This window comes from Acipenser ruthenus, chromosome 37 (assembly GCF_902713425.1).
Source record: "Acipenser ruthenus chromosome 37, fAciRut3.2 maternal haplotype, whole genome shotgun sequence".
Taxonomy (NCBI): domain Eukaryota; kingdom Metazoa; phylum Chordata; class Actinopteri; order Acipenseriformes; family Acipenseridae; genus Acipenser; species Acipenser ruthenus.
The window spans coordinates 6645888-6663622 of NC_081225.1; the positions used below are offsets into that span (position 1 = coordinate 6645888).

General features: G+C 37.8%; 1 protein-coding gene across 2 annotated transcripts in view; it reads right to left on the reverse strand.

Moving 5' to 3' along the window:
- Positions 1-17287, reverse strand: part of LOC117966096 (netrin receptor UNC5D-like) — a 296114-nt gene extending 278827 nt beyond the window's left edge. Inside the window, exon 1 of one of the 2 annotated variants that reach the window (XM_059008505.1) lies at positions 16994-17287. In XM_059008505.1, the coding sequence (XP_058864488.1) occupies positions 16994-17057 (64 nt within the window). In that variant the 5' untranslated portion in view covers positions 17058-17287. Of the gene's footprint in view, positions 1-16978 lie in introns of both variants that reach the window. The other variant, XM_059008504.1, reaches the window with a different exon arrangement.
- Between the last annotated feature and the right edge of the window lie 448 nt (positions 17288-17735).

A 17735-nucleotide genomic window follows, 5' to 3' on the forward strand; every position in this document is an offset into this window, starting at 1 on the left:
ATTTGTGTTCCTGCTGTACCAATGAAAATGTTTGCTGAAGTGTTTTTACAAACACACATCTAATTGTTAATATAATTAATGGATACTGGCATTGCTGTGGTGTGTTATAAGGTAATAATAAAGATTGAGGGAGTTCCATTATTGCCAAGGAACACACCACAGCAATGTACCACTTTTCAAATGTATTTGTTTATTTACCTTTCTTTGTCTGGAATAATCATGGCAGTCCACTGAAAGAGTAAACTTTTTGAGAGCAGAGTACAAGTGTGTTGGAACACGTGTTATTAATTAGTGCCATCTCTCAACCGTTGCTTTATTTGCTGTTCCGTTACTGAATAATAACTGAACCGCAGACCTCCATAGAAAACAATGGGAGAGCAGCGTCCAGTTATTGTACAATCTAAGATAATTCATGCCTGTGAAGACATAACAAATAGATTAGACAGGAAATCTGTAGCAACTGTGTAGTGTTTGACTGTGTGTGTTCTCAGTTTCAGAAACAGAGCTGGCAAAGCCTGTGCTTATAGATAGGTATGTACCGAATTACACTGTCTTCTGTCTTTTGTTAAAGAAATCCTCAAATACATTACTCTGCGCATCTGTTTTTGAAATCCGCCACTCTATCTAAAGAGATTTCAGCTTCCAAAATCAAAACAGATCACCACTTGTCCAGACAGAGGCAGGGTGTTATTTAAAGAGACCACCTTCATTTTTGTTGTAGCTTGGATATTGTTACAACCTTTATGTTCAATATTTGTTTGGGACGAGACCCCTCGTCATTGGCACATTATGAGAACAGCAATGGTCGTCAAAGACACTGAAAAGGTCATCGAACATGTTTTTAATTGAATGTAGATTTAAAACCATGATAATTACTACTTTTGACAAAGCTCAGATCTCAATCCGATTGAGAATCTGTGGCAAGACTTGAAAATTGCTGTTCACCAACGGTCCCCATCCAGCTTGACAGAGCTTGAGCAATTTTGCCAAGAAGAATGGACAAAAATTGCAGGATCCAGATGTGCAAAGCTGGTAGAGACTTACCCAAAAAGACTCATAACTGTAATTGCTGCCAAAGGTGCTTCTACCAAGTATTAACTCAGGGGGGTGAATACTTATGCAACCAACAAATGTCATTTTTTTTTGCTTAATAAACTTTTGTGTCACAATAAAAAATATTTTGCACCTTCAAAATGTTAAGTATGTTGTGTAAATCAAATGGTAAAAATCCCAATTAAATCCATTTTAATTCCAGGTTGTAACACTACAAAATGTGGAAAAGTCCAAGGGGGGTGAATACTTATGCAAGGCACTGTAGATTTTTATATATATATATATATATATATATATATATATATATATATATATATATATATATATATATATATATATGCGCAGCTAACATGCAATGCCACATTCATTCCATGGAATATGCAGGAATTGTGGTACAGATTATAAGGAATGGTCACAAATGAAACATCTTGCAGACTCTTCACAATGAATCAGTTGATACAGCCCTAAACCAAAAGGAGTGTTATGATAGTTGCTTAATAATCAAGTATAATTCATTTTTAATTCATTGTCTAAAAGTAATAATAATAATAACATCTTTATTTTATATAGCGCCTTTCATAGCGGACCACCATCACAAAGCGCTTTACAGAGACAGGCTGTGAACTGTGCATTATATGCAGAGTCACTTACAATAGGACATTGATTTAACATCTCATCCGCAGGATGGAACACAAGGAGGTTATGTGACTTGCTCAGGTTCACACAGTGAGTCAGTCAGTGGCAAAGGTAGGATTTGAAGCAGTAACCTTCTGGTTATAAGCCCAGGACTTTAACCACTGGACCACACTTGTACTGCTGCCTAATAAATAAATAAATAAATAAATAACCTAAGCTAATTTCAAAAGGATGAACATGATTATTGAAGAATAAAATGAGCTGAATGTATCATGTATTCCTTATATCCTTTTTATTGAAATGTTGGATTTGTCACTGTTTTAATCTGGATTTTACCTCTGTGTCACTGCCAACTTTCCAATCTCTGGTTCTTACAGCATTCGCAGGTTTAATAAAGCTTATCATTTTATCCATCCATTAAATGACGTATGGCACTTAATGGATTATCTAAGATCTTTGAAACATTTAGAACACCAAAGGAATCAAGAATCCTTTTATAACTCACTGACATATCTATCTATAGCTATGGCCAAAAGTTTTGCATCAGCCTATAGAATTAATACATTTTGCTTCATAAAGTCGAATGAAACCTGCTGAATAATGTTACGTTAACATACTGAATCACATACTGCTTTGTAGTTTTCTATTTACTTAATGCAAAACTGACATATAAAGGATCATGGTTAACTCTGATGGATATTTCTACTGATATACAACATATACAATATCAATCTATTTGATTGATTGATTGGTACATAGTATAACCCAGACAACAGCACATGAACAAGTATGATATTCAAGATACGAACAGATCTGTTTCCCAAGATCAGCTTCAGAAAGGGTCGCAAGGGCTGTCCAATTTGAAACCTCTATGCTGTGATCTAAAGGACTAGTAACAAGCTGTCTAAATACACTGGAGAGCTAAATCAGCAAATGCTTATTTTTAGGACCATGGACAGTGAAGTGCAGCAGACCCATGGCTAGCACAAAAATTGACACATAAGATATGTTAACAGTATCAAAGGACTGGAACTCAAAAACACTTGAGTCAAGTTTATTATAAAACATAAAAGCACCTGATTTGTAAAGCACTCATAACAATTTATTATAAGCATGGTTCTTTTACTAAAGTACACCATACATACTGTTTTTTAATTATTGTTATGAGTGCTTTTTTACATTTTTTTTTTAAAGAGTCTGTAACATCTACAATGCATCATATGCATAAGGTGCATAGCAGGTCTACAGCATTGGAAAAAAAAAAAGTGAAATATATGCCATAACACTGTAGTGAAGGTGCAGGGGCCACAATGGGCAGCCAGACGTTGAACCGCAGAGTTTATTCAATTACCAGTGCTAGATGTAAATACTGCAATCGTTTAAATTAATAAAATAAGCCAGCATTCCCAACACTGTGTTGGAGTCTACTAGGTTTATTTGTGTCTTTAACAGTGAGTAAAATGATCCGAATTTAGATTCAACCTTGTTTAGATCAATTGAATAGACCAATCCTCAATGATTACCACTATAATAGAATTGGGGGTAGAAATCTGTTTGTTCCTGTGACAGACAGCAAAAGAATTTGAGCTGTAAATCTCCCTCCTGACCAGAAAGGGCACTGTGTAAGGTTGGTGGTATGCTGCCTCCTAGATGGGCAGATTCGATGGTTTGGCGGAAACCGGAAGATTACCATATTAGGGGGAGTGCGTAGCTGCTCGTACACAGAAGGACTCATTGCAATCAACTAAGGGGCAGACAACGATTGGAGAAACAATGGCGCCGGGTTGATTGCAGGGAGGAGTTTAATGGTACAAAGGGGAAGCAGCTATTTCGGTAATGCCCCTTACACTGAAACGTGATTTCACAGCCGGAGCATGTGTTTGTTGTTTTGTTTGTGTTTGTTTATAGCAGGAATAAGGAGATCAGGCTCTGCTGCCTCAGAGCCAGCACTTACCCTAGATCACTACCCCACTGCACAGCACTACACTGACACCAGCACCACTTCCCCGGGATTAAAGGAGCACATTTCTGTGCATGGAGGATTGTGGTTTAGGAGTGTCGTTTTGTTTGGGACTGCAAACCCGCTGTATCGCTTCCCCTATACCACTGCTAGTATAGGGGCGACTGATTTATTATTTATTGTGCTTTAAATAAATACGGACGTTTTAGGAGTAAATCATTGTCTGGACAGTTACTTTGTACACTGCACCACTCTCAATGTATCACATAAGAACATAAGAAAGTTTACAAACGAGAGGAGGCCATTCAGCCCATCTTGCTCGTTTGGTTGTTGGTAGCTTATTGTTCCAAGAATCTCATCAAGCAGCTTCTTGAAGGATCCCAGGGTGTCAGCTTCAACAACATTACTGGGGAGTTGGTTCCAGACCCTCACAATTCTCTGTGTAAAAAAGTGCCTCCTATTATAAGAACGAGAGTTCCCCCAAATGGCTCATTGCTTTTCTCAAGGAGCCTTAGTTAACCAAGTGCCTATATGCAATTCTGAAAGATCTACTGTCTTTTCCATCCTGACTGAAACTGAGAGAAGCAGTTTTTATATATTACTTTTACTGAATACATACCTAAGATTCTAATTGAATAACTGTGACAGAGAAAGAATGAATCTTGGTTATACATCTCCCTCCTGACCTGTGAGGGCTCTGTGTAAAGGGAACAGAGTGCCCCGCACTGGATGGTCAGACAATTCATTCCAAAGGAAAGGTGGAAGTGGGCCATCTAGAAAGGGGGCAGAGCTACCGTATACCAAGTCATCGCCCCAGAAGGGAAGCGATGTGGCAACCGCGGATTGGAGGAGAAACGGTTGCACTCGCTAACCAAGGGGGCGTGACTGACGGTACAAAAGGGGACATGGCTAGGTGATCTGTTCCTTTTGTTATGGTTAAGGTCGAACTGAAAAACGAGAACTGTAAAATAACCGTGAGTGTTTTGTTTGTTTGTCGTGTCTAATTATACTTGTTTGTTCTTGTTAGGCAGCTAACACGATCCGGAGCTGTCGCTTGAGGACTGCACCAAACCCAAACAACACCTCACAACTCTACACGAATAAATTGTATTTCACCACTAGCACTTTAGCACTCACTCTGGACTTGTGAATGTATGCTTGTCTTTGTATGTGTTCTACTGTGTTTATTCTTTCGGGACTGTAAGCCGTTGTTTTGAAACAGTGCAATACACGTTGCTGTACGTTGCCTGGGATTATTCTTTGCGGTCGCCATACTGGGATTATAAATAAACGTTTCTGTTTGGATCGTGAACTTTGTTGTCTGTCTTCTGTGTCGTAATTACATCACCTCTCACCTGCTCTCTGCAAACCACTTTGCCACAATAACAAATGAGTTATTTTTCTTTAAACTATATTTGTGTTATAGGAGTTTGTATACATAGACAAATGGTCCATTTAATTTACATTTAAAAACTGATGAAATGAAACTTCTACCTTGGCACTGACAATGCAATTCATCAGTGCTGGCACTTTCTCAGGATTTCATCATTTGTTTTATGCTTTGCACCCTTGCATCATATTTACAAAATTGGAAAAGATGGTAATTGCTTAAGTTAGCATTCAGTTACATTCCTGTGAATTTGCCTACCATTGTTATTTTAAACCAGTTTATTTATTTGCTTACAATGTGAATTTTCCTGCAACTCAATGGATTATCTTGGATACAATGAACATATATGTATCTTGATAGCTAATTAAATATTTTCATACATCTTACTTGTGTTGCACTTCCATTCACTATACAGATCTCAAAAGTGCAGTTTTGAAAGAAACACACATCACAGCAGTCATGTATTTTCTTTTTAAACCACAATATCTGGTACTACAATAGGTTCTAGAAGTCTTTGTTTGCAAGACTTTCAGGTGGTCTTGAACATCCTTGGTCATTTCACCTGAAGAGAGAAATATGCCCAACCCCATTCATCTCCTTCTTTCTTGTCATTAACCAACCAGCTGCTTCCCCCTATGGACCCCAGACACACTGCTGGGTGAAATGACCTAGGAAGTGATACAGTATCAGACTCCCTGAAAGGCAAACAAATGGAGAAGTGTATTTTAGCTAGTGCAGATCTACATAGAGAAAGAACATGCCCTATGAAATTATTTTGTTAGCAGCAACCTATTTTATTATTTGTATAAATGTATTATTTGCATACTTGCAGGCAGTACTGCGATTGGGCATTTGGTACACTTTCCATGCCACTGGTGATACTGTCAAACAGGGTTTAGCACCACCATGGGAAGCCATGATCATTCTCTCTACCACCAACTTGTGCTAGAAATCTGGAGTGATGACTGTTCTGAATTGTTGAGTCATATATTTTGATAGCTTTTGGAAAATCATCAATTTGGGCAATCGTGGATATGGAAACACCTGCCAACTAAATGCTCACAGAGCCCGAACGATCTACTGCCTGCCTAGTTGCCTAAATGCACTGTTTCGTTGAAAATATATTTTCAGGACCATGGATAGTACAGTGCAGAACACGTCTCTGCTTGCTGAACCATGGCTATCGAATGGAAGGTTGTTGTTCAGCAGTGGCAATGCATGCATGTGGTTAACTGTATTAAAATATTGTCTCATCAAAGGTCAGTATTCTGGGCAGTCCTGAACATGGAAGCACCTACAATCAGTGTTAGATCTGCTGTCTGTTCAACATGACAAACTGAGAAGCGGCCAATGTGTAGAACAGAAAAAATAAAGGGGATGCCAGTTGAATGACAAAATAATCAGCAATCTGTGGTGCACAACAAAATTAGATTTATACAAAATAAAATGAAGATACAGAAACCTCTGCACCTATGGGGGGGTCTTCATACTCATACAGTAGTAAAATATGTGGAAAATCAAATGATTAAACCCAAATGCAATCCAGAAGGTAAAAAAACAAAAGTAAATTCCATATTCCACTAAGAATCTAATTATCTACTAAAGAAAGGAGAGAAACACTCTTGTGCACAGTAGAATGTGAGTTCATTATTGCAGATGTAATTTATGAGTTGGTTTCCTTTACATGACATATTTTTGATACAGCCATTTATACATTATGTTATATGAAGACTTACATTTGTTGAAAATGTAAGAAGTGTCTTTTTTTAAACCGGCTGTCATTATAAAGGTTACATTTTAAACAACCTCAATATTAAAATGAAAGACAAACTTGGATACAACTCAAAAGTTTTATTTAAGCACATTATATCAAACATCTGCACATCCGAAACACTGCATTTGAACAATTAAACATAAAAGGGTTTACTTAAAAAAATGAAAAACTATAATAAAATAAACATTTCAAAAGAAACTAGTGTGTAAACAGGTATACGTACATCCAAAACTATAAAAAAAATAACATTTTTTTTTTTTAAAGTAACATAAAAAAAAGAAAATAACTCAATTCCCATTATGGAACGTGAATGCGCTTTAAGGGAAACGGACTTCAAAGTAACAACCTAAGTAGCACAATCCACACAGATCAACTTTTCCTGTGCATTTACCACATACTGCTCTTCCACATTGGGCACATATATCAGAAGTTATATTTTTTTTATTGCATTTAGCTACCTGGCACTGTTTTCTCTTGCATGTGTCACTGGGTGCAGCACTGAATCCAGGTTGAGCTGCATTTGCCTGCTGCTTTGCAGTTTTCTGATCGAAATGTTTCTGCCAAAGCGCTGTGGCCTCAAGATGAAATCTCTCCTACCGATATTTTCCCCGGTGCATTCATTACACAAAATGAAGGAATTGATGGCTACCAGGTCCAGTACATTGTAAAATACAGCAACGGGCCACTGGCGAGAACCAGCTTTCACTGAATACTGACGTGCCATCTGGTCTAAAACGTCCACTCCATACTTTGTGTCATTGTAGAAATCCACAGCTTTTGTCGGAAACAGCTGCTCGTCCACTGTAAGGTTCTCTCCCAGCTTGTAGCAGGCAATGCTGTTTTCAATGAAGTCATTCCAAATTTCTGATGCCAAATTTTTGCGTACGGCGTGGGACCTAAGGTTTCAGTCAAAACATTTTGTGCAGCCCGTCTTCCCACAGCGTCAACACCGGGATTTATAATTTCTCAAATAGTGCCATCCTTCCCAGCCTCATGAATGCCTGTTCGTGCTGGTGATACAGCTGGAGGCACTGTCCTTGGTGAAGCGGTTGGCATGGCTGCCACGCCTGCAGCTGCTGCAGGAGATGATACAAGCAAAGTGGCTGGCACTGCAGAGGATTCCCCAGGACTGCTACTTCTGCAACGACCTCTTTGGCTCTTGAAGATCCCTCTATGTACCTGTGAGAGTAAAATAGTAGCCTAATACTATACGACAGCAGACTATATATGCTCACATAGACAGCCAGATGCCAGCTCTCCAAGTAATTGATAGGATTACAATAGATCTTTGGATAACACATGTCAAGACTTCAAGAGCCATATTTTATTCAGAGACATACTGCTGTAAGCTCAGTGGGGGTAGAGATAACAACAGGCTTGTATCTAAAAAATACAACATTTTAGGTTATATTCTAAATAAAGACATGTATTGTAAAAGGCAGTCAAAATGACTGCTTTGGTGGTTCTATGTGGACGGGATTATAACTTTATTATTTTCACGATCCTGCCTTTCAAACGCTGTCAGGGTATTTAATACATGTATTTAGGAAAAGTCATAAACGGACAACCTTTTAAATCTGAAAACCTCAAACAGGCAAAATGACTGCCATGGCGGTTCTAGTGTTTAAGCTTCTTTTTAGTATTACATAAGGTTTTATGATTGTATGTTTTAAGTTATGGAAGAATCTATCCAAGACAACAGATTTTTTTTACAACTCAGTCGTCATGAAATATTTATCAGTTTATGATTACCTTGAAATCCATTTGTCCAAAAACGGGGTGGCACATGCTTACACATAAGAACATAAGAATGGTTATGGCCCATCTTGCTCGTTTGCTTGTTAGTAGCTTATTGCTTGTTAGTAGCTTATTGATCCCAGAATCACATCAAGCAGCTTCTTCAAGGATCCCAGGGTGTCAGCTTCATCAACATTACTGGGGAGTTGGTTCCAGACACTCACAATTCTCTGTGTAAAAAATAATGGGGCATTCTGTCCTGAATGCCCCTTTATCTAATCTCCATTTGTGACCCCTGGTCCTTGTTTATTTTTTCAGGTTGAAAAAGTCCCTTGGGTCGACATTGTCAATACCTTTTAGAATTTTGAAGGCTTGAATCAGATTGCCGCATAGTCTTCTTTGTTCAAGACTGAATAGATTAAATTATTTTAGCCTGTCTACATATGACATGCCTTTTAAACCAAGAATAATTCTGGTCGCTCTTCTTTACAATCTTTCTAGAGCAGCAATATCCTTTTTGTAGCACGGTGACCAGAACTGAACACAGTATTCTAGATGAGGTCTCACTAATGCATTGTAAAGTTTTAACATTACTTCCCCTGATTTAAATTCAACACTTTTCACTATATATCTGGGCATTTTGTTGGCTTTTTTTTTTATAGCTTCCCTACATTTCAGAGATTAAGACATTTCTGAGTAACATGAACTCCTAGATCTTTTTCATAGATTCCTTCTTCAATTTCAGTATTTCCCATATGATATTTATAATGCACATTTTTATTGCCTGCGTGCAGTACCTTACACTTTTCTCTATTAAATGTAATTTGCCATGTGTCTGCCCAGTTCTGAATGCTGTCTAGTTCATTTTGAACGACCTTTGCTGCTGCAACAGTGTTTGCCACTCCTCCTATTTTTGTGTCGTCTGCAAATTTAACAAGTTTGCTTATTATACCAGAATCTAAATCATTAATGTAAATTAGGAAGAGCAGAGGACCTAATTCTGATCCCTGTGGTACACCACTGGTTACCTCGCTCCATTTTGAGGTTTCTCCTCTAATCAGTACTTTCTGTTTTCTACATGTTAACCACTCCCTAATCTATGTGCATGCATTTCCTTGAATCCCTACTGCGTTCAGTTTGAGAAGTAATTTTTTATACTGACTTTGTCAAAAGCTTTCTGGATATCTAACTAAACCATGTCATATGCTTTGCAATTATCCATTGTCGATGTTGCATCCTCAAAAAAAATCAAGCAGGTTAGTTAGACATGATCTCCCTTTCCTAAAACCATGCTGACTGTCTCCCAGGATACAAACAGTGTCAGGATGTTGACAAATAACATTGAAATATTAAAGAAAATTCTGCTAGATGAAGCCAGGAAATAACTTACAGAACACAAAGATTTGTCACTGCTATAATGTGAAGTACAATGCCTTGGGAATCATTATAGAATAATGCAACTTGGATAGGTTTCTTTAAGGAAGCTGGCAAAACTAGGAATAAAAAAACAGCGTGAAGATTAACCCTAGAGAATTCCTTCAGGGTCATTTTATATAATGTATACTATACAGTATAGCGAACATATACAGGGTTTGGACAAATACATAGAATTACCTGCAATATGCAACACACACTTGTGTAAATGGGCTCCTGGCTGATTATTTTGTTGATCGAATCCGTATAAAGTACTATATAAAAGCTGCACCTCCCGGCTGCAAGTCAGTTTCTGTCACAACAGGAAAAACAGTACATTTGACGATCTGATTGTTACATGTGTATAATTCATGGTGTACTTTCTTTAGATGATATATTGCATCGTAACAGAAATGTGTCGTTTGCATCGTGATACAAGACCAAAATCACAACATAGCTCACTGTAGTTCACCAAGTGGTCCTTGAATGAAGAATAAGTGTGTTTTATAGCTGGTATGAATACATACTCTCCCCAACTCATTTAATTTTTGTCTTTTAAGAAAATAGTGTGTCATTAAATTATCATTTGATCTTATAATGCATCATATAAGTAGCCCATTAGGACCAGCACATGTATAGTGATACATGTTGTATCACGGCGTGCATATCGTAAATCATATATTGTCACATCAGTGTATCGTTACACCCTTGCTGATAGTATGCTTGGTTGGCAGGTGGTTTCACATCCAAGTCTGCCTAACTAATGTTTCAGAGCAGTCTCACAAGAAATTACCATGGACCATTTAAGAGCTTCACTGCATATTTCCTTCCGCCAACTTCCCTGAAGGAATTCTAGATGGTTGAGGAAAGGTGATGTATCTCTAAAGAACATTTTAAACACATGCAGAGTTTATATAATATACAATAAAAATTAGGAATTTGCATAATACATTGTAAAGGCACGTCAGGGACACAAAAAAATGTGTTTTTTAAATTTTTTTAGAATACTTCTGGTTTGTGTGAATGAACAGAAAACAATGCTGTGTTTTCAGTGATGCAACAATATAATTCAGAATGTTCTCATCACTACTTGCTTGTCAATAATGAATTGCTTCAGCTCTTTTTATTAGCTACTGCTATGTTGCCTTTCCATGTGTGACTGCTCACTTCAAAGAGGCCAGAACCCCACCCCCTCTTTCTAAGCTATGCTGTGCTTAGCAGTGTATTGAATCAGCAACAACAAAAAGATTGACAAGAAAGGACAGTTTGCCTCTCACCCTTGGAGTCGGGCTTACCCATGAAGCACTAGAAATGCAACATGAAGGTCCTTAAAAAGCAAGCAGCTTCAAATTACATTTGTTTAATTTTGTACTCTCCCCTTAGTTTTTTTTTTATATATGATGTTTGCAATCGTTCTAAATGGCTCCTAAAGCAATTATAAATACCTCTTGAATAATACCTGTCAATGGACCACCAAAATGTGGACTTACTATTAGGCTGGCCTTAATATGGATGGTCTATGAAGTCAATGACATTGGGACTGTAAAAATATGGCCTAATTGCAGGGGTGGTCTTTGTACCAAGGTGGCACTGTACTGTTTTGTTTTTTTATAGGTCTGTGTTAAATGTTGCTCTTCAGTTCTAGTTGCCTGCCTTAGATACATATGACTTCTACATTAGAAAGATCCACATTTATCGCAGTGCTATTGTACAACGCGTGCATACAAATAAAAAGGTCTTCACAATATATCATCCAAGCAAGAACAATCAGTGATCTGCAATTAGCAACACCATGTCTAACTACTAGCAAGCTTACAACAAAAAACCTTCAAAAACTCCTCTTGGGTCCAGGCCAGCACATGGAGTATGTTCTCCCATTGTGTTGCTCAGCTGTATGTGTGCGGTTCAGTCACCAAGGATGTGAAGTCATCTTAGTATTTATTTTAATGCTTGCAATTCAGTCACCAAATACTTTTGCAAGCAAAATAGACTACACCATGGTAGAGAGGGAACTGGTATTTACATAGCACCTTTCACATGAGCAACCTCTCAAAGCACTTCACAACTAAGCCAGCATTTCACATTTTGGGATATAGGGAGGGGTGTGTTACAGATATGGCATGGGCAATATGGTTCCATATCCCTGATCTTCTTTAAAAAGGTGCCAGGAGATTTTAGATGCCCACAGTAGAAAGCAACTGGTTTAAAATCGGATCCTCCAACTGCCCTGCCCCCTGAATGTGTATACTGGAGAAATGGGATGATGCTTAGATACAGGAGAGCCACCAACAACACTTCATAATCTGCAGCACCTGGGGTTCTTTGGGGGTCTTGTATCCAGCAACTAGCCAGACCTTTCCTAAGCTTCTCAGATCTGACCTTTGTAGGGATTTCATTCCCATTGTGTTTCTATTGCCACAAACCCCTCTGCAGGCAGGTCCATTCAGATCTCTGTGAATGGTTAGTAAAGCATTGTCAGGTCAGGTTGAGTGAGCACACAGGGTCTGGTGCTGGAGGGTATAAATCTGGTAAAAATCTTGTTTTGAAAAGCAGAGCTATAAAACTTAGCATTTCATTAGCATGTCATGAGAAAGGAATCATAGGGCTGTGGAAACGGAGCTTTTGTTATTAATTATGAAGTCCCATCTCCGCCAATTTAAATGCCCAATACATTCCACTACATCTGATTTTCACTTAAACAACACATAAATCCATAAATCTATATGGATGAGAAAACTGAGACCTTGAGTTTTGGAAGATAAGTAAAAAAAGAAGTATCCGCAAGTTAGATGAGAAACTCAATGCAATGACCTGGTTTGGGAGCTATCATGAAATTTCCATGTTCCAGTGCGGAACAGACTGTCCTTAAACCCTTCAGTCACAGCCCTCCTGTCCCGTGAACAACTTTTTTTTGCAAGAGTAGCAAAATCTTCCAGATTCTAGCAAAATCTTCCAGATTCTAAATAGATCATATTTAAATCCAAGTTTTCTAAAAATTAAAGGTCAAAATATTTGGTGGATTGCTCAGAGCCGAAGGCTCAAAGACTGAATTAATAAAAAGTGTTTTTTTTTTTTTTACACACTGTGGAGTCTTCTACTCTTCTGGAATATTGCTATTAGCTCTAATGCTACTGTCAGAAATCTATAATAGCCCAAGGGCAACAAGTATAATTCAAATTCAGCCCAAGGAATAGAGGACCCTGCCTCTAATTAAAAATGATTAATCACAATATGCAGTACTGATAGCCTTTCTTTACTGATTGGTCTGGAGTTGAAAATATTTTGATAGGCAAGTTTTGCCGTGTTTATACTACGTGTATTGCGCTTACAAGCACCAGTGTAACATATTTATGAGCACCAGCGACAATTAAGCACACATTAGAAACTATCAATGCATGTCAATTTAATGATTCTTTGTAAGAGTCAATGTTAGCACAAGGGCAGCTACAAAGGAGTGAGAATGGCACTGGTAAAATGGTGGTAAGGCACCACTGTGGCAATTTAATGCTTTTTTATTTTTATTTTTTATAAGGGGCAATGTTTGCACAAGGGCAGGTAATGAGGCTGACAAGAATTATAATAATAACATAGTGTGATGCCCAGATTTTGCTAAGCACGTCTAACAACTTTTCAAAGAGCAATGTTCATTAAATATTACTATTATGAATATTAATATTTTAAAAATGCAATCTACCTACAGTATGTGAAGGGATACAATTAAGGCAACTATTATATAAAATGGTAACGTGGAAACTTACCAATTTTATGACAATGGTCATGACCATGGGACTAGTATCATTGTGCTTCTAGTATTCTCCAGATAGGGGACACTCCGTTTGTGGTAACCTTGGGTATTGAATCTTGGCTATATTGGTTGAGGAACAGTCAATGTTCAGTTCTCACACCTGAGGACAATTACTTAAATTGCATGACATTTTGTTCCATAAGAAGGTGATTTAAGGTAGTCCATTCCTTTAATGTAAATAGTAGTGGTAACTGCTTGTTGAAGCTAAATGAAACAGCAGGCTCTGTCAACTATAGAGGACAGTAGACAGAAAGTTAATCTGAAACGTCAATACAACCGTTACACCTCAATTATTAATGCCACCAACAGCCCTTTATCGATATTCTGACCATAGAGCGCAGCTCATTTTGTGTTATTGAGTTCTACAGCAGTACTTGGATTGGTTAAAGGGTTAAACCATATTCCTGATGAAATAAGACTCCAAGGCATTTGTTCAGTACTGAATTGATCAAATATTCATACTTCTCTTTAGACTGCACACACTATTAAAATATTCGGTGACACAACATAAAATGCTACAGAACCCCTAAGGGCCATGGTGTGAATTAAAAAAAAAAAATGTTCGTATCTCATGCGCGCGACATAATATCTTGACTGAAGCAGGCACCCGGTGTTCTCAGTGGATAGGAGACAATCACCTTATTTCCTGCTCATGGCACAAAAACTATGCAAAACTGGTGTACGGGATTTTAACGGGAGTTTAACGTGAATAGATTATTTATTGCACCCAGTTGTATTCTCATACAACAGTTAGCTCGTGAAAACTAACTCGCAAGAGAACACTATTTTACACATGAAAGTCTACATGATAAGGAGTAAATTGAGTCATGTCTCAGTGATTGGAGAGTTATTAGGACACACACATTCATGGATGGAGTCCGATCCTGCTTTTCCTCTCAAAAAATGGTACAATTACAACGCAAAATGATGGCTCATCTACCAAAATGACAGTATTGCAAAAACTGAGAGAAATTGCAAAAGAAGAGAGAATCCCACGAGGTTACCACAACCTTTTACCAGTATTAAGTATTAGCCTAACCCTTCTTTTTAAATTCACACCATGTCCCTTTTCGGGTTCCGTAAAATTCGCGTTGAAATCGGGTACACAGTGATACTGTCTAAGTTTAATTACATTTTAACAACGCCGATATCATTATTGTGTTTGTTAGAGGTGAGGATATTAATTCCAAATAAAATGCATTCCGCAATCAAAGCACAAGTACAACCAAATGTATGAGATGTTGACAACAACAATCGTCCCACGTCACTTCGCATTGCGCATACTGTTGATTAAATCGACATTTAAATCTTCTGACATTCCATGAAAAGCTGCTGACATACCACGAGGATAAACAACTGGATTGGGGATACAATTCAAATGAATCACCAACTGTCACATGGACTTGTAATTATAAGTGCTAATTAAGAGAAACTGAAATTAAGTGAGCAGGTGATCAATAAACTAAAGAACATAAGTTCATTTGTGTGTGTGTGTGTGTGTGTGTGTGTGTGTGTGTGTGTGTGTGTGTGTGTGTGTGTGTGTGACATACACGCTTTGGCATCTCTATACAAATTACTTTTATTATGATAGCCTACTCTTATTTGGTCTTGTACAGTGATTTGCGATATTTTTCGTTTGAAACTTGAAAGGCGCTATATAAACACAATTTGATTTGATTTGATTTTTTTTTTTTTTTTAAATCACTGTAGAAATGAATCTCGATCCCTTATGTGAGAAACTGATAGGGAAAGTAACGACAGTATAACGAGTTAATTTTGTTTTGAGACAAATGTATCTATAAAGTGTAACCATCCCTTTAAACTCTGTATTCAACTGTGAACACGTACAACTTCATTGCAAGATCATCCTTTGCAGTTCAGTGAATATTATCTTAACAAAATGTTACATGCTGGCGTTATACTTGTCTTTACATTTTCATAAGAAACTGCAGTACCTTTTTCTAAGTTCTTGGCGTTCACAAAAAAGAACACAAACAGCAGGCTACACCATTAATCCATTCTCAACGGTACATAACGGTACATAACGGTACATAACGGTAAGCTTGTAGTGAAATAATTAACACAAACATATTTTTAATTAGGGAAAACGCCGTCTGTGGAAATGTGTAGTCTTTAATGATTAGCTGCTGTGACAATTCTATCCCGTGCTTTGTTGCGCATTGACGAGCAGTTGACTAACCAACAGAAAATAATATTCAGCATAATCAACATTCCAAGCTATAGTCTCCGAACCAATTCATCATATTGCACGCGTTCCCCTGGTGTTAGTACACGATTCATCTTCAGACAGTAAATTAATAAAGCCACGGCATATTCTTGTACAACCAGTCTATATATAAAATTACAAATATCTCCACACTGCTGCCGACTAAATAATACAACGTTAGACCTTAACCAAACCTCCCAAAACATTGCAATTTTAGCCATTATGTTTAAGACCATTTCCCCCAATACATATCAATAAATGAACACGCAGCAACAGAAATACAATATCTAATGGGAATTGGTTGAAATCCTAATTAATACTTTCTGGTGCAAAATACTATGCATCCTACCCAGTGTTTGAAGTAGAGTACCACACGATGCAATACCGATAGTATTCGAAGTGTTTTAATTAAATGAATCTGTTCCAAGAAGACATTAAAAATCAGGACCAGTATATAAAAAAGAAAGTGTGCACACTACAACAATGCACGAGTGAGGAAATCTTCATATACATTGAAACAACATAAATGAAAAATGATCCATTCTTCATATATAATCATTCATACATAATTGTGCGTACTGACTATGTAACATGGCAATAAACAAACTTACGGGCTCACCTTCCCACTGAAAATAATCAAAGATATGATGCACACATACACTACGCTTAAAAACTCATCCTTTTGCTCAGAAGCATGCTTCTTACTAGTTATGGCATTGGCATTTAAACAAACACACGCCATTGAAAATACACCACACGTGTTGAAACGTTTATTGTGTTTATGTTGCCAGCACGTTTGACCTTTTCACACGCAATATGTCTTTTATACAGTATCTTACAAGGGTGCACAGTAGTTGCTATAAGCATCGCTATAGTCAGACACAGAAACACAACTTCTACTGCCCATTTCAGTACCAAAACAAAAGACAGCGACAGCACCGTTTAAAAGCACCACCTAAGCCACCGTAGAAGTTCTCGCCTACCTTTCGTTGCAATACCTGAAGTGTAGAGTCCAAGCAAAAACAAGATGCCCAAGTATCGTCCTTCAGAACAATGTCCCATTTCTTTTTGTTTTTGTTTATCTTCCCCAAATAAACTGTAGTACTATTTTTTTCTATCTATAATTGCTGTTTCCTCCTCTTCTTTCTGTTTGTAACACAGTATACATGTCTTTCTTCTTCCATATGCCAGAATAAACTGACTTGAATTCATACATCGTTAGCATCCCCTCTCTCCTCTCCTCTCCTCTCCTAGTCTAGCTACCTCCTCGCTGTGGCAGCAGCGTGCACTTCCTAATTCTAACCTGCATTGCTATCCGCTGGATGTGAGAGTGCAACAGAGCGGCATAAATTAACTAGCGCCACCAGCCAATGGCTACGCAGTGGGCGTGTCGGGTAGGGGACCTTGCCTCCATAGCTGGGTGACAGTTTTTGTGCAAGTGAACAAGGTGTTCGGTGCCATTGCAGTGTATAAACATCACCCCGATGCAAGGCTTGCTGCACCATTCTATCTGCCTGCTGTTTTTGATCCCAAAACTAGAAATACAATGAGAAACCTGCCTCAATAACAAAAATGTGCATTATTAATTTATTTATGTATGTATTTATTTATTTATTTTGTGTAAGTGAAAATGAAGAGTGATGTATGTTTAAGTGATATACAGTAGGCTATTTTAGTGTGTGTGTGAGCCCCCCTCTGGCGTTGGGGCCCCGGGTGCTTGCCTGGGTTGCCCAGGTGCTG